The sequence below is a fragment of the Castanea sativa genome, chromosome 10 (assembly GCF_040712315.1).
Source record: "Castanea sativa cultivar Marrone di Chiusa Pesio chromosome 10, ASM4071231v1".
NCBI lineage: Eukaryota > Viridiplantae > Streptophyta > Magnoliopsida > Fagales > Fagaceae > Castanea > Castanea sativa.
The window spans coordinates 7,356,301-7,374,555 of NC_134022.1; the positions used below are offsets into that span (position 1 = coordinate 7,356,301).

General features: G+C 34.6%; 2 protein-coding genes across 2 annotated transcripts; one reads left to right on the forward strand and one right to left on the reverse strand.

The window, feature by feature from the left end:
* Positions 1 to 3,412: 3,412 nt before the first annotated feature.
* Positions 3,413 to 10,688, reverse strand: LOC142613303 (ras-related protein RABH1b). The gene is made up of 6 exons (XM_075785605.1): positions 10,396 to 10,688; positions 9,384 to 9,454; positions 7,745 to 7,833; positions 7,287 to 7,398; positions 4,669 to 4,759; positions 3,413 to 3,935 (listed from the first exon to the last, which is right to left on the reverse strand). The coding sequence occupies exons 1-6, from the start codon at positions 10,510 to 10,512 to the stop codon at positions 3,789 to 3,791; spliced, it is 627 nt and encodes a 208-aa protein (XP_075641720.1). The 5' UTR covers positions 10,513 to 10,688; the 3' UTR covers positions 3,413 to 3,788.
* Positions 10,689 to 13,691: 3,003 nt separating this feature from the next.
* LOC142612594 (nuclear intron maturase 2, mitochondrial) lies at positions 13,692 to 16,435 on the forward strand. The gene has a single exon (XM_075784699.1). The coding sequence runs from the start codon at positions 13,919 to 13,921 to the stop codon at positions 16,127 to 16,129; it is 2,211 nt and encodes a 736-aa protein (XP_075640814.1). The 5' UTR covers positions 13,692 to 13,918; the 3' UTR covers positions 16,130 to 16,435.
* The last annotated feature ends 1,820 nt before the right edge of the window (positions 16,436 to 18,255 follow it).

The window sequence follows — 18,255 nt, forward strand, 5'->3', positions numbered from 1 at the left end:
CTCTTCCGGTTTTTTTTTTTATTTTTTTTTTAATGGAATACAAAGCATGTTTATGACTTCTTAACTACACAAATAGGAGTCACTTTTCTCCTTAAACTCATCACTCTCTATAATCATTAGTTCTTAACTACACAAAAATCAGAGCGGTTTTGACAATCTATTATAGTTTTTGTGATTTCACATTTGCTAGCATGAATTCTTGGGCTTGACATGTCACATGTACCTAATGACTTTTTTTGGGCCAAGAGTGAAATATGTGTTGTTGCTTGCAACTAAGATAAGTTTTTAATAGTATATTCAAATTAACTCAACTGGTAAAGTTTCTAATAGTTGAATAAGAAATATGAGATTCAATCTTCACCTACACTAAAAACCAATTAATGTCTTGACCTAATAATAAAGAGCTATCATCAAGAGCGGAATCCATAAATTGAAACAATCTCGAAAAAAAAAAAAGTTTTAATAGCTTATTCTTTTTATATATTGCTACACATCTTCATGTGGTGTTACTTGATACATTTATTGGCATGAGATTAATGCCATATATATTAACTTGAGCATAGATGAATATATTCATTTAGTGTGTGTTTGGCTCCAAATTTAAAAATTAGTTTATTTTACTATTCAGTTTATTTTTGCTACTATTCATGAGTTTCACTACACCTTTTGATACTATTCATGGGTTCTATTGTACTATTTCAGTTAACTTTTACATTTATCTATAGTATTTTCAGCAAAAAGTTTTCAGTTTCAACAAAATAAGCGAATTCCCAAACAAATTTGGACTTGCTTAGTACCAACATATTTCTCCACATTTATATTTACTTGGATATGCCTCCTGGTTCAAATTACGTATGCATGAGAATACTCTCTCATTAACTTGTTATTTAAATATTGCTAAACATCTTCTTATAATATTGCTTGCCGCATCTATTGGCATAAATTTAATGCCAAAAATATTAACTTGGATATTGACAAATTTATATTCATTTAATCTTGATAAATATATTTGTTTAACCTTACTAAATCTATTTCCTTTATTTCATATGCTTTATAGCCTAACAAATCTCCTCTCATTTACTTCCTGGTTTAAAATTATTTACACGCAAAATTATTATTTTCATTAATTCATTATTTTTATCACTCGTTACGCCATTTTTTTTACTAGTAGAAAAAGCAACTATAGCAGCTAATGGGTGTACTATTGGAGTGGATATTGAACTTGACTATCCAAAAAGAACCTTAGTCTAGCCATTGGCTTTTGAAAACACGACACATGTCACGGTCACAAACATCAAGAAAACTTGAATTACTTTACAATAAGCTTGAAGAAGAAATGGTTAGGAGTAGTTTTAAATTGGATCAACATTTAGAACAAAATTAGAGTGGGTAAAATTTAATTGAAACAACACTTGACATAAAATTAGAACACAATCGAAATCTAATTTGAATTGTTTATGTACAGTCCACGAATCAAAGCCCAGCCCAAGATCATGGCCCATTTAAGTCAGACCCACCCAAGTTGTACCGAATTCTACTAAAAGACATAAACCAACCATCAACTATACCAAACAACAATGAAAGGCCCGAATAGAGCTTAGTTCGAATCGATCACCACAAGATATTGCTAAAGGCATGATATAATGTCTTTGGGAAATGCGCTTGCCAAACACTAATTTGGAGACTGGCGCAAGTTCCAACAGTGTCATTTCAAGAATATTGAGTAGGCCCCACTTGTCCAGATATATCCAGAGAAGAGGAGCTCACCTACTGGAGCAAGGGACCCCTCATGATGGCTAACCCACTCAAGGCTGGGTATATAAAGGGAAAGAGACTAAGGAGGAAAGGGTTGGAAAAATTTGGGGGGAAGAGATAGAGCATGCTAAGGAAAAAGCCTTCCCAGGAAGAAAGAGATCTAGCTTGGATTTTCTCGGGAAAGAGGGGATCATTCACAAAGCGAGGATAAAAGAGAGTAAATTCAATCTATTCATCCTAATGGCAGCATTGCCGACTCTTAGGCCTCTCATTGCTGAATATTCTTGATTCACTATACAAATAAATTGGAGGATAAAACTTGAAAGCCTCCGTCTCTTGGGTTGAAGCACCATAGTTTATTACAGTTCTACTTTAATATTATATAAATTAATTTATGGTAAAATCATGTACATATAATATGATTAATTTTATTAGGATTTATTGGCAAAATTTTGGCAAAAATATTTTGTATGTCATAAACATAATATTCTAAGGGTTCATAATTCAAAATTGAAAATCAAGACTACGTGGGCAATTGCATAAAAATCCAAGGGTGAGATTTGTAATAACCTTACATGTATTTTGTATGAATCACAAAATGGTTTGTTGAGATTAAGCCAAGTGAGGGACTCTACATACTTCACAATTCAAATGACCATTTGCATGTATTTTAATTATAATTACATGATTCATTAAATCATTTAAATAAGTTTAATGACTATATTTAGTTGTTATAATAAGCGAGGAGAAATACTTGAACATTCTCATAAAGGAAACCAAATAATATTATCAAATTACTAAAACCAATTACAAAATTCCTGACAATATGTCATATAATTAAAATACACCTATATCATTAGTTGAAATAAATTTTCTATCATCATACTTGATGAAGTTGAATTAGAAAAAGGTTTGACTCCAAATATGTTTGAAGATGTTATGTGTCTTGTCATATATACTGCATATGACTCAATTGGTTGAGTTAAGTAGGTCATGTGCATTACGCGTGACAAAAATTAATGCCGCGTGACAAAAATTAATGCTATCTTCCTATTAACGGTTAGAGTCTAATGCTTCAAACATGATTGGAGCCAAATTTTTCCTTTAAATTAAAATTACGTTCCCTTCTAACCCCCATACTCCCCCCTTTTTTTTAATTGAAGTCAAGTAATTAGTGGAAGAAGAGTACTTGACTTAAATAGAGTAAAATTCCAAGAGAGCTAAATTTTTTAACTTAAAATAGAGAGAGAGCTAAATTATTTAACTTAAATAGAGAGAGAGAGCTATACCAACTCAAAAGTCTCTTCTATCAAAACATAAGAACATTAGAACTTATTCATCATCTTGGTAATGCTAAAAGTGAATTTATTCAAATCTAAAAATCTTACTGCACATCTTGCTGGTAATGAAAATTCTAACCAACTTAAAATGGAATGCTAGATGCTTTGAGGACTTGGAAAGGTTGATCCTTGATATAAAGTTTTTTTTCTTCCATACTCTCCTTGAATGGAGCTTCGTTTTACCTTGATGCACTTCTTTTTCCCTCCATGTTCTTCTTAATCATTGTAATTTGGGTTACTAATTTCTGCCACTGTAGTACTTGGGTTGGCTATTCTTTAATAAAAAGTTATTACGTAATTTATCCCCAAAAAAAAAATTTCTAACCAACTCAAAATCTCAAATCTCTAATACAAAAGGCAAGAAGTGCAGAATGTGCCCAATATTCATTTTACAAATGCTTAATACCAAAATCTATTAAAGTCAGTAAATCTTACTAAATATCTCGGAGGTTATGACCGTCTAACCAACACAACAAATTCCCCAATGCTAGTTCTACACCTAGCTTTTTAGACCCATGTGTTCCCTAAGAGAATTTCCCAAGCAATGCAGTAAAAGATTATAACCGACAACAAGTACTTTGAAGGAAAAAAGAATCTAAATGAAACCTTTACAGATCTGGGGCGAAGATGGCTGAAAACCCAAACAGCAAGAAATAGAGCATAGTTGCTTGAAATTTTAAAACAATGCCGCACTCAACAAGAGCATCCACCTGACTGGGGCTGGGATTGTGTTGCACCACCACTAGTAGACTTCAAGTTCACATCAACCATGTCTTCTTGCTTTGTTGAAGAGAGTGTTTCCATTCCTGGTAAAGCAGCAGCAATTTTCCGAAACAGTGCCTGGACAAAGGTTCATCAAAAAACTGAATATTAAAAGAAAAGGCAAACCAAGTTAATAATTGAAGACATTTGCATCAGAATGAAGGTATCACATCCATGAAGTCTACCCACTTTATCTTTTTGATAAACCCCAAAACAGCAGCGAGTAAAACACCAAATTTAAAGAGAATTATGGACTATTTGCTATATCTCATCCAAAATGGTGTAACATATAAATGATAAAAAATCATTAAATTCTACTTATGTTTATCCCAATGTAAACTATAAACACAAAGGTTGATCTAGGGCCCTCATAAGCTTACCAAACCTTTAAGACTATAGAGGCTTATCATAATCATGAGGTAGATGATAAGTTGTGAAGTAGATGATAAGTTGAATAAATATCAAACGGTCAAATTAACCCTCAACACAAGACATTCCTTGTCAAATAATTAACCAACTAGGATGGTCAAAAGCATCTAATTCCTGAGATGCTCTAATGGACTATTGGCAGCATCTCATTTGATGATAATACAGCAGATAAATGGCAAAGAATGTTCATTCCACGTATGTTTTATCAATGATAGAGAGACAAAGGTTGACCTGAAAGCCCTCATGAAAATATCAAACCTTAATTTGCAAAGTTTCAACTTGGAAGGAAACTAAGAATTGACTACAATGGAATATCAAAAAAAAAAAAAAAAGAATTGACTACAACGATGTATGAAAAAAGGATTTCAAGCAGGGAGTATACCTTTATATTAAAGCCAGCTTTTGCACTGGTTTCAATAAACATTACATTAAGCTCACGAGCTTTGGCTTCTCCTTCCTCTATGGAGACTTGCCTGTGGAATTCCAAATTTGTACATGAGAATATTGTTGATAAAACAGGGAAATACATATTTTATGTTGAACACCAACGTGACCAGGTTACAAAAAAAGAAAGCATTTAGTACTTCAAGCTGGAGTATTTAATGGTAAGTAAATTATAAAAGACACATATTGATGCATTTGAAATCTGTTTATGTGTAGGAATGTCTCACCCAAGTGATGTCCTAATGCCCTAGGTTGTTGGTATTCCCAGGCAGTTGCCTAGGTCACGAAAGGAAACAATAATTAAGAATTTACAAGGTCTAGCAAGGCTCACGGTTTTGATTTTTTCCTCAAAATGAATAAATCCATAAAACTTAAAGGGAGGTGACTGAAGCTTCATTAATAATCAACATCAACAAATACATACAGTCCAAGCATTACACAGGATAGCCTAGAGTCATTTTACTGAAGTGGATATACATAGGATTGCCTAAATAATTCCATTCAAAGCATTACAAGCAAATGAAAGAGATTCTGTGAACTTTAGATGGAACCACTATCACTGAGACAGATATGATAAAAAGATAAGTGTTTGATGTATGGCCTTGAAGGCAAACTAGCAAAGATAGATGCATGTAACTGATCTCAATTAGTTTAAAGGGATTCATAGAAGCAACTCCAATAGAAAGTAAATAAAAATCTCTCTCTCTCTCTCTCTCTCTCTCTCTCTCTCTCTATATATATATATATATATATATATATGGGGAGATAACACCTTGGGGAGATTTCAATTAAGTAGTTAATATAACATATAGGGACACTGCTTAACCCAAAAGCTTAAGTTTACAAGTTTGGGCCCAATTATGTCATATTGACTACTCACTCTTATCATTATTATTCAATGTGAAACTCCACTCACATTGAATAATAATGATAAGAGTGAGTAGTTAATATGATTGATAAGTTACACATGCACTCAGTGAGTTTTGAACCCACAACCTCACCCCCTCTAACTAGAGCTCATTGGCACAAACAATGCCTTATGAACACGTAGGTTATGCTTTTCAGTAAATCTGCTCCATCTACAGTCCTTCCCTTAGGATATGCCTTGTTTCCTTTTCCCTGTGCTTCATTACAGTTTACTTCAACCTAGAAATTTCTGATTCCTAAATTTGTATATTCACAAAATAAAACTCCAATAGCATCTTTACATATCCCATGCAGATACATCATCCAATTGTACTTTACACGGCATTATTTAGGAGTCCATTAACCTCTCACAAAACTCATACTAAATCAGTCAGCAGCATGACACATACAAAACGAACCCGAGCCTAGTTGTTCCCAACTCTTCCCAGAAAAGTAACAATGCAAGAATGTCTAAGTCTAGTCACTCAACTATTTTACTTTCAGAGTCCTATTGGAAGAATAACTCTGAGTAATTGTAGCTCTGCCTCTTCTTCAGCAAAAACAAGACAAACAAAATAGTATGAAAAGAATCTTTAAAGGTACCCAATTTTCACTTGACTTGTCTGCAGCCCTACTTAGAATAAGCACTGCTCTGAGACTCCTATCCCTTTATTGACAAGCCTACCCCAACCAGCAATTTTCAAAAAGTCTTTCTAAACTTGGAACGATTTGCAAACTTTTTTAATATCAAGAAAGTGACCAAGAATCACTTTTGCTGAATTTTTGTTTTATACTGGATCCATTTGTGTCTTTAAATGCTGTAGGAAACAAAGTGCAGGGATCCCATTAAGGAATAGGTGCACTACACATCATTATTCTTAGCCTTTGGCTTTGTTTTATTACCCTGAGTTTCTAAATTAATAGTCTCAAATTTACAAGTCCTACTCACAGTAGTAGCTGGAGCACTAAGCAGCTCAAAGAATCTATTTCAATTCAAAAGAGATCAAATAGAAACAGCTACATGAAGCTCTTGAGGGAATAAGTTACTCAACCACAACCCTTTTCTTTCTTTCTAAAAGTGTTACTTATAAAAAGAGGAAAAATAAAATAAAACCTTACTATTTTGAACCAATGACTCTACTTTTCATAACCCCAAGCCCGAACATCCTCAGGCTTTGTTCTACTGACCAAAATTTGAAAAACAAACACTGTTCAAAAAAATGTAAGCAAATTTTTTTTCAACTTCCAGCAAAGTGCCATTGAAACTTGGTATCATTAAAACTCACCTCGCCTACATTAATCCTCCCCAATCTATTGAATCCCTAAAATTACAAGACACTCAACCTTTTTTAGAGCTATCTGGGATTATTCCCTTCTCTGCCTATAATATAAGAAAAATTGTAGATAGCATTATTCAATTGCTCAATGTTGTACTACATCATTGAAGTGAGTGTAGCAGAGAAAAAAAAATTAAATTAACAATCTAATAGAAAATTTGTAATGACAACACTGTTAGCAATAAGCCTGTTTCTGTGCACTTAGTTCATTAATTAAGCAACATACTATAACAGGTACAGTGAAACTAAAAAAAAGTCCATTGTGAACCAAGGCAATCAAATATAATCCATCCACCAATTCATATTCTCTAACCTTTTTTCCACAAGGTCAGTTTTGTTCCCAACAAGGACAATGATGACATCACTGCCCCTCTCAGTGCGCACCTCTTCAATCCACTTTGAAGTGTTTAGAAATGTTTGCCGGCCTAAATCATAGAGCACCAGAATAGTCAGAATGCATCAAGCATGTGGCAACAAGCCCCAACAATTATGCAAAAACATGATTCACATCAAGAGAGATTAAGCAGGAGGCCTGGATGTTGATGGGTCTAAAAGAGCACACTGACACAAGTTTATTACTTCTTAAGAAATGATCATGCAAATAGGCAATAAGCAACTACATATGGGACTTAATCATTCTTGGAATGCAATTTATAAAGATATATATTCCCACAAACATGTGCACATGAACCTGGGTGGGGGGGAGGGGGTGATAAAAGAATTTGGTGACAAGTAAATAATCAACTGGAGGACAAAATCCAAACTACATACTTGCAACATCATACACGATGACAGCAACAGATGAATCTCTAATGTAGCTCGGAATGAGACTTCTAAATCTTTCCTGTCCAGCTGTATCCCTGTCATCATATTACATAATAAAACCATTCAAAAAATTTATTAAAAAATACCCGCACAAACATTATCCTATACTAGAAAAATCTTATAAAGAACCATTAGGTATGCTGTATTTGCCAATATTATGAAAGCAAATAATGTCCTTGATCATATGATAATAGTCATCAACTCGCAAGGAACTGAAATAAAGAGGAATGCAGAATAATACAAGTCCATTCAGCATAACTTACTGGACATATATACAGTTCAAGCAGGCAGTGGGTACAATTTTCAAGATAGATGGCTATTCTTTTATGGGTCTGTTTGGTTAGGAGTTTTGGAAGATTAAAAGAGTGTTTTAAGAACCCAAACCTCGGTTTTGTAACCACAACTCCTCGTAGCTTTTTTACAAATGCTCATTTTAAACTCAAAACCCAGTTTTTCAACAGCCTATACTAATGCACCATATATTTGACATAGATCTCATTGCACTATATGATGCCATGGTCATTTTTCACTCCTAGGGACCATGCCAGGAAGGTACACTGAAGAAGAAATTGCAAAATCAAGTGGAGACCCAATGATCAGATAATTTCACTTACACCGGTTTCCTTGCTGAAACTACTAAATAACAGCTTAGACCTCAATAACAGATTCAATATTTGAGACGAAGATCGGAGTTCAATTTTAACAAAATAGAAACTAAACATTCAAATTATGAGATTAAAATCAAAGGCTCATTTTTCATGAGAGAAAAAAATTAATAATGATAAGTGAGCCAGAAAAGTACTTGATCAGGCATAAATTATTTGGGAATGTAGTTTTAAACCTCTCTAGCAATACACAGAAAAAGAAAAAAAAAATAAAAAGAAATAAGTTAGTTATTTGATGCTGGTGAAGAACGTTGATAAAGCAAGGAAAGCTAGCATATTTACAAAGTTCTCTATGCTATTTCAGTCAACAACATAAATTCAACGCATTAATCCTAGAATAAAGGAATGCAACGAAAATTAAAAGTTAATAAAAATGAAGCTCAGAAACATTCTGCATGCATCTGTTAATCATGCTTCAATTCATATGTTAAAGTAAAGAAGCAAGCTCCAAGCATTTAAAGTGAGATCTCTACAGATTAAATATTGGAGTTCAGTTTCATAATGAAAGCAATTTAGCAATTAACATGTTGTATTATAACCATATCCACCAAATGTAGTACAATTTTTTTATTAAAAGTAGATTGTGGGGGAGGAGGGCAAATGTAGTACAATCCTTTTAACCTTCTCTTGCTCAAGATGAAAGAAATCAAGTTAAAAGCAGTTTGAAAAAAACATCCACTTTGCAACATAAGATGCTTAAAATTTGCATGAAGGCATTTCCATTTAGATTTAGCATAACTTCCAAATGGTATGCATTAGTAATCACCCATCCGTCATCATACCTTTATGCAGTGATTTCAGCACATAAAACTTCTTTGCCCCAATTTTAAGTAAGGAATGAAGTCCAGGGAAAATAAGGAAACATATAAAGGTGTCACTCATGAGTAAAGTGAAATATATATTGAGGTGAAAATTTTTACCACAACTGCAACCGAACTGTTCGATCTTCAAGATACATAGTTTTCGATAGAAAATCAATACCGATTGTAGCCTGATCATCACCACACAGGAAAAAAAGTTTTAGACAAATTAAAAAATCTGCTAGTTCAAGATAAAAATATTTCATATGCTCAAAAAGGTTAAACGGCCAGCTCATTATAAAAGTTATAAAAAAAAAAAAATTTAATAAAACAAAGAAAAAATTGAAAGAAAAGAAGGAATATCTATAACAAAGGAGGGAATTTTATACAAGAGACAGAGCCTCTTCTTCAATAACCTTGTAGAGAAATACTACAAATGCAGCATACAATCCCACCCCCCTACCATTCATCAAGAAATTAAAGACTCAAAATGAGCATTTCTAATAAGATTTATTGTCTGCCATGAAATAAGCACCTCGGAAATTATAAAATAACCCTAATCAAGATATGATCACAAAGTTATTTAAAAACTTAAAGAAAGCAAGTTTAGCATAGAAGGTAGTCTACAATATTACATATAGAAATCTTGTGGGTATGCCATAGATCTGACTCAAAGAAATGAATCGATAACGATTAGGATAGATCTGTCAGAACATTGCATGTAAACTCTCATTCATCCAAGTCTTAAGCTTTCAAGATTTCATTCACTTGTCATCTAGAATGTTCCCTCTGGACACACATCCCATTCAAACATCAAACATTCAGAAACTATTTATTTATGATAATTCAATTGTTATACTATAGAAGCTAACATGGGTGTTGCAAATTCTCATTACCCAAAAACAATTGTATGTCCACATATATACATGTATGCATAAAATTCAATCCAAACACAAAGAAATAACAAATAACAAAGCAAACAGAGGCAGACCCAGAAACGAAATATTGAATTCAAAGCTAAGAAAAGAAGCAGATCAGAGAATCAGTGAAACAGAGAGAGAGAGAGCAAAGTATGTGATCTGATTAATTTCAAAGAAGTGGGGTTGTGGATCTGATTGTGAAGAAGAAGAACCTGATAGGTGTTATCGAATTTGTCATACATGAAGCGGGTGATGATGCTGGTCTTGCCAACTGACTGGTCCCCTAAGAACACCAGCTTGTACTTTGCCAGGGCTGACACTGGTGCCATTTTTTTTTTGGTTTCTTAGAGAGAAGAAAGGTGGAGTAAGGTGTTAGAGAGAATTCGATTGGGTTTTGGTTTGATCTGAGAGACGAAATGAGAGAGAGAGAGAGAGGAGAGAGTTTATGGTTTCGGCCAATGAATTGAAATGAATTCTGTCCGAGTTGTTATGGAGAGTCTTTTGCGCGATTAAACAAAGTCTGGTTCAAGCAAAGCGGACTGGGGGTGGATATGGGTCGGGTTGGATTAGAATTGGTTCGGTTCAAGTCACATGATGGTGCTGTGATTGCTGTCCATTTTTTTTTTATTGCAAAATGTGAAAAAAGAATTATTTGCCAACCGTTTCAATCAACATCACAGAATGTTGATTTATATGAGTCTTGATTAAGGTTTTTTTAATTTTTTTTAATCTTGATTTTTTAGGGGTTTAAGGTCACATGTGTTGAATTTGTAATCAACCCGTTTCTTGAGCAGCTCTATTCAAATCGGAGAGTTTCATACTTGCTGCCAACCTATTAGTAAATTGAAGTCAAGCTTACACCATTTTTGTTTGAGCAATCGGACTTCAATCGACCACGAATTGAATAGTCAGATTGAGAGAAAATTGTTGAATGGATATAGATTTAGGTAGTTTCGACAAATATGATGGATGATTTCAATAACTTTTAACGGAAATGAGATGGATTATTTCAATGACAAGTATGATTGGTGCAAAGAAATGAACGACATCAATATATTTTTTTTAAAAAAATCTAGACACATCTGTAGATCTATAATCCTATTGCTTAATGAAAATATGGAGCAATACTAACATTACTTTTGGTCAAGTCAAGTTGCATGGGTTGGAGTTCCTTGCAACCAACATTCGACTCACAACCCATATTTTTAAAACTGTAAACCTACCACTTGATCGATTCATTGGTTAAATCTGCCTGTGATCCTTTGGATTAGATCAGTAAATCAAGTTTGTCATGTCCCTAATCAGCCCTAAGTAACAATTGTACTTTTATCTTTTAAGAAACTTCTAGCAAACAAGTTTTTCCACAAATGAACAAAAAGTAAATACACCTTTAAATGAAGTGACAAGTGAACCTATGCATTGCTTGTTCCTTCCAACTGAAGGAATAGCAAAAACCACACGAGCCCAACACATTTCAATCTTGGTGAAATTTTTAAATCATATGAAGAGTAAGAGTAGGCCTCCATGAATTACAAAAAGCAACCCGGACTTCTAAGTTATGGGCTCTATCACTCTGGGAACAAATTTACAGCCCACAAAAAAGAAGAATCCAAAAGAGATCTAGTGGCAAAGGGCCTCGCTTCATAGGCGATGCCACAATCTTGCAATCCCCTAAATCAATAGTAGTCCAATCATAACAAATAGCTGTATAGGCATCATTGCAGGTCGGAGCTAGGAAGACACCATTTATCTTGAATTGCTACATCAAAATTCAATTTCATCCAACCCATTAGAGGTTGTTAAACTGCTAAAGTGTTCCATGCATGAGAATGGGACTTGCAAGCGTTATTGATTTTCCTTGCCAATGCTAAAGGATGAGTTTTGTTTTTTTTTTTTTTTTTTTTTTGTTTTCACCGTCTTATCACCTTTTTGCCATCCCACCATGGCTGGTTGCATAACGTAGCCAGCAAAAAGTGCGAAAGTTCCTATTACCTTTGCACTCTGTATGAGCAACTCACCATTCTTTTGAAAGATGTTACAATTTGCACATAAAACAATACCATAAAGAGGTTTAATTTAAATGTAGCATTCAAGACTTTAGGGGTTTTATATTTTGAAGACAAACCATATGGGGTTTTTGTGGGCTTTTTTCCCTTTTATTTTTTAATTATCAATTTTATTGTTATATTTCAATTATATTAATGAAATATTTCTTTATTTTTACACATGATTTTTTTTTTTGTAATCCGGCATTGAATAGGAATAGTACTAGTATCTAATTATCTATAATCATTTGTAAAATTAAAGAATTTGAATTTTTGTTAACTTCTTCTAATGTCAACACAAACTTCTTAAAATCCACATTTTTTCATGATATTATTCTAATATATATTTAATTAAGTTTAAATTTTATAAGGATTAGTTATAAAACCTTCTAAATATCTACACTACACCCACCATCAGAATATTGCCACAAATAAAATATATTTGCAAAAGAGTGAGCATATGCAATTATTCAATCTGATTTTTGAGTAATTTTGAATTGTGATTTATTTCAAACTATTAATAATACCTCAATGATCCTTGGTTGGCATTTCTCAAGGGTCTCATTCGGGTCAAGGAGTTGAGATTTTTATTCAATATAAAATGGGGTGCCAACAACAATGATAATACATGTCCTTTACTCAAAGCATACAATCTTTTTTTTTTTTTTTTTTAAAGCTAGAAGTTCATAGAAGAGAAGGTGTGCTTTTTTTTTTTTTTTTTTTTTTTTTTGCTAATAAAAAAGGGAGTCTTCGATGTGGGCTTATCGACCCCACGCTACGTAACGACAATGAGTAATACCACGTGTATCACACAGACCTTACTAGGACTTTCGCTCAAACCACTCCTCTTTGAATGCTAGGATAAAGACTCCTACCATCAAGTCACACCCCCATGTTGTGAAGAGAACGTGGTTTAAACTATAACTCAATACCAAAACTTTCAATTACTTTTATTGATTGTTTGTAATTGTTGCCTTTGAGTCGGTTTAATTCTTGTTTACTGTAATTAATTAATATATATTTTTAAAAAAAAAGTATTACCGCTTACCATTCTATAGTAATATTATATATAACTATGAAGGCCCAAGATATAGTTGAAAAAAAAAAGGGAAAGAAAAACAGTATATATAAACCTTTTTTTTAAAGAAAAAACAGTATATATAAACTAGTTAAATAAGAGGGAATAAATAAAAAAAATTTTACTTACCTTATTGTTAAATTAAATTATTGACTTATCAAACTTTTTTTTTTATTGGAACTTATCAAACTTTTACAGTAGCTGTTCATCATATTTACAATTATTTCGTATTTATAAATTTTAGTATAATATCACAAAGTTAAATACACTTTTATTTAGATTGTCAATAGTTCAACATCAAATATAAAAATAAAATAATTGATATAAATATGTAAGACCCAAAAATACAAAACAAAAAAGATATCGGCACCATTACCTACAACTTTGGAGCCAGGGTTTTAGCAAGGGGTTTGCTGAGCTCCTCTATCTAGCTATCTAAACACAGAACCCAGAAAGAAAGAAAGATCACCTAAGGTTTCGCCAGTCTCCATTAACTGTAAGCACTCAAACTCCTTACTTTAGTCAATTTTTTGTTGTTGGTAGTTGATGAAATAATAATCTGAGAATCAATGACATAAACCCACCTGATAAACCCTACCCCATAAACCCCAGATGCATCATCGGGGCATTTCCATATTCACCCACCGGATTCTCACAAATTACAACTTTGTCCGCGCCACCACCACCTTCTGCTACTACTCCTCCCACTCCCACTCCAATCCCCTAACCCCTAAACCCAATGGGTCTCGCCTCTTTTCCTTCACTCCGCGGCACCACCACCGCGCGCCACCGGACCCCGATGACCCGTCTCACCTCATGAAGGAAGATGGTGTCTCTGTTTGTTCCCAAATGTGGATTGAGAATTTCCGTGAGCCTGATAAGGTAGTCACTAATTTATCCTCCTATTTACGCCGTTTTGAATTGTGGGTTTTAGCTTACCAAAAGGTTTGTGCTGATGAGATGGGTGCTTATATGCCCCGGAGCTCGATCCAAAGGTCGGCTCTTGAGGACCTTTTGGCATTGAGAAATGCTGTTCTTGATAGTAGGTTTAAGTGGGGAGCTAGGTTGGATTTTTTTATAAAATCTCCTAAGGATAAGACTGATTATGGGTCGTTGTCGAAGAGGAAGATTAGGGCGATTTTAACAACCACCCAGCCGCCTGCGTTTCAAGATAGGATAGTTCAGGAGGTGTTGCTTATGGTTTTGGAGCCGGTGTATGAGGCTCGGTTCTCGCAGAAGTCGTTTGCATTTAGGCCGGGGAGGAATGCTCACACAGTGTTGAGGGTGGTAAGGAGGAGTTTTGCAGGGTATTTGTGGTATATAAAGGGTGATTTGAGCACAATTTTGGATGGGATGAAAGTGGGGATGGTGATAAATGCTTTGATGAGGGATGTGAGGGATAAGAAAGTGATTGATTTGGTGAAGTCAGCATTGGTTACTCCGGTGATTACTAGCAAGGTTGATGATGGGGAGAAGAAGAAAAGGGTAAAGCGGAAGCATCAGAAGAAGAGGGTGTTGGCGGAGGATGAGCCAAAACCTGACCCGTATTGGTTGGAGACATTTTTTGGGTTTGCCCCAGAGGAGGCAGAGAAGCATCCTTCATGGGGGCATTGTGGGATTCTAAGTCCACTATTGGCTAATGTTTGTCTAGATGAATTGGACCGCTGGATGGAGGGGAAGATTAAGGAATTTTTTCTTCCTTCAAAGAGTGATGTCATATGGAATAGTCCGGAGGGGGAATCTGAACGAGGGAATACGTCTTGGCCGGAATTTGTGCCAACCAGTGGGCCGGATAAGACCCGGAAGATGGATTATGTTCGGTATGGGGGTCACATTCTAATTGGTGTTCGGGGACCTAGAGCAGATGCAGCAACATTAAGAAAGCAGTTAATTGAGTTTTGTGATCAGAAGTATATGCTTAAGCTTGACAATGAGAGCCTTCCTATTGAACACATAACAAAGGGCATAATGTTCCTTGACCATGTCTTGTGCCGGAGAGTGGTGTACCCTACTCTACGTTACACTGCTACTGGTGGGAAGATCATCAGTGAGAAGGGTGTGGGAACCCTTTTGTCAGTTACTGCAAGCTTGAAACAATGCATCAAACAATTTAGGAAATTGAACTTTCTCAAGGGGGATAGGGACCCAGACCCACAGCCTTGTTTTAGAATGTTCCATGCCACCCAAGCTCACAGCAATGCACAAATGAACAAGTTCTTGGCAACAATGGTTGAGTGGTATAGGTATGCAGACAACCGAAAGAAGATAGTGAACTTCTGCTCTTACATTATAAGGGGTTCACTTGCAAAGCTATATGCTGCAAAATACAAGCTCCGCTCACGAGCAAAAGTGTACAAGATTGGTTCTCGGAATCTGAGCCGACCTTTGAAGGAGAAGAAAGGGCAGTCACCTGAGTACCATAATTTGCTGAGGATGGGTCTTGTTGAGTCAATTGATGGGCTTCATTTTACCAGGATGTCTCTTGTACCTGAGACTGATTACTCCCCTTTCCCAAATAATTGGAGACCTGATCATGAGAAGGCGTTGATTGAGTATATAAGGCTTGAGGATCCAAAAAGTTTGGAGGAGCAACGAAGTTGCATTAGGGAGCAAGGTCTTGTTTCGCCTCAGGATTACATTTCGATGCTTGTTTGGAACTACAAAAGGAATGCTATCATGTTAGATCAGCTTTCCCTATTTAAGAGTGATGGCATAAACGCAGTAAAAGATCAACAGTTGCTTCTGGGCTCAAACCAGGAAGTCCATGATAACGAAACCAAAGAAATGGAAGGAAATGAAGGGATCCATGTGGCACAAATGTAAAGCTACTGTTATACTCTGTATTTGGAAAGTGAAACCCATCAACTACTGTGCCTTGTATTGTTGGGAGAAGGCAAAACAGATGACTTCCAAAGTAAGAGAGAAAGAACTCAAATGTAAATTTCATGTGGCAGATATGCATGTTTTATGCCCTGTGCTTGAAAGGCAATTTTTTTGTAAGCGTGTTTTCTACTGGTTTGAGGAAGAAAGCCGTTTGCTCCTAAACAACATCAGGAACAAGGTAGTACAAACAATCTTGTATAATTTTTTTAAAATTATTAAATTGAGAAATCAGATAATTTCACTACCTAGGCCGCAATTTCTAATTGTTTGATAAATTCATTTACATCTCTGCTTGGCTATTTCAGTTTCATTTGATGACGATTTTTCTTTTCTTTTAGATCCTTATGGATATAGAATAAAAGACTTAGGTTCCGAGAATATATTTACCTGGAATTTTCATTTTAAGTTTATGCATTTTGTTAGCTCCTGATTTCTTCAAATACAAGCTTTATGTTGCTTAAAGTTCATTAGAAGTCCAACACTAGTATTCTGCATTTATTGCTGGTATCTTTTGTTGTCTGCTTCAGTCAGTATGTAAGGATTCTCCAATGGTTATATGATGATAATTATTAATTACTGCCTTCTCTGTTTGTGTCCACAGAGTGAAATGATATGCTCACAGTCTACTAAGATCTAATTTTTCTAAAAATTGAGATGTCAGACTTCTTGGACAAATTAGGACTCTTGTCACTGCTACCATTCTTGTCTTATTCTTAAACTGTTTCCTGTGATGGGAACATCTGATGCTTGTCAATTAAGATGGTTGCTAGTTCGGATTTTGTAGAAAAAAAGGTTGCCCATGTGGATATTAATTGTAGAGTAGGCTACTGCAAGTATGTATTGCTTTTTTGAATTTGTGGAGTGGATGGATGGGTATTGTCTGTAGAATTGAGAATCCATCTTGTAATTAGATCTTGAAGTTGCATGTATTGTTTTGATTTTATATCCTAAAATTATGTTCTCCTGTATTGCATGTTTACTGTACTTCTATTTCTGATATATTATAATCACTAACAAACTTCTATATAACATCATTGGTAATTGTTAAACATACTGTTGCTCCATATTTCAAATGCATCATGAGGTTCAAATGGTTGAACATTGTCTTCTCCATAAAAATTCTGGTAGTTTACGTTATTCTTTGGAGACGAGTAGTCCTTGGTTAAAATAATTTGTGTTGGGACCTATATGAAAGCTTTGACTTTTATCAACCCATGCTTCGTAAAATTATTTCTTAAGTAGTATAGACATGCTAGTCATTAGTTGGCTACATGCAATTCATCTAAAACTCAGTTTTTTGGTTTCTCCATATTAGATGAAATGACATTTTAGTTAACTTAGAAAATTGATCATTACTGCAAGAGTACCATACTGCCATCATATCTACTAACTATATAAAAAGGCGAATGTCTCTAACTACAGTACTTTTGTTTGGTCAAGTTTTGTTTTGTTGCTGCACCAAAACTTTGGCTGAAGTGTCAAAACAAAATAAAGAGAAAAATAATGCAGGCGGAGAGAGAGAGAGAGAGAGAGAGAGTTCCAGAACTCTCTCTTTTCCTGCTGCCACCGTGAACCAGAAGAAGGTACCTCTTTTTTGATAAGTAGAAGAAGGTACCTCTTAAAGTTAAATCTCTCTCTGGGTTTTCTCATCTGGCTTTTGTTTGGATTGGTTGATTAGTTAAGATTTTCATGTGTATCTGACACTCCCAATCCCATTGTAATTTGTATTTTTTTTATTAGTTGTGAATTTTTTTATATCTGGGTTTTGTTTAAATTTTTGTCTTAGAACAGATAGAGAGATAGGGGATTAGAAGACACACATGAAGTGAACAGAGCTGTTAGTTCTTAAAATTTTTCTTTCACTTTTCCCACCAACCAAATGGACCCTTAATGTTATTAATCAAGTGTAATTTCCATGCGTAGTGTGATTACATACAGCTTTACCATGTTATTTTTGTGCCAATGTTAAATTTTAAAAGCAACAGGGAAATGGAATTTGAACTTGAAATTCTTTGATTTTGATTCTCTCTATGAAGAATTATATTTCCTTGGCTATTACACATAGT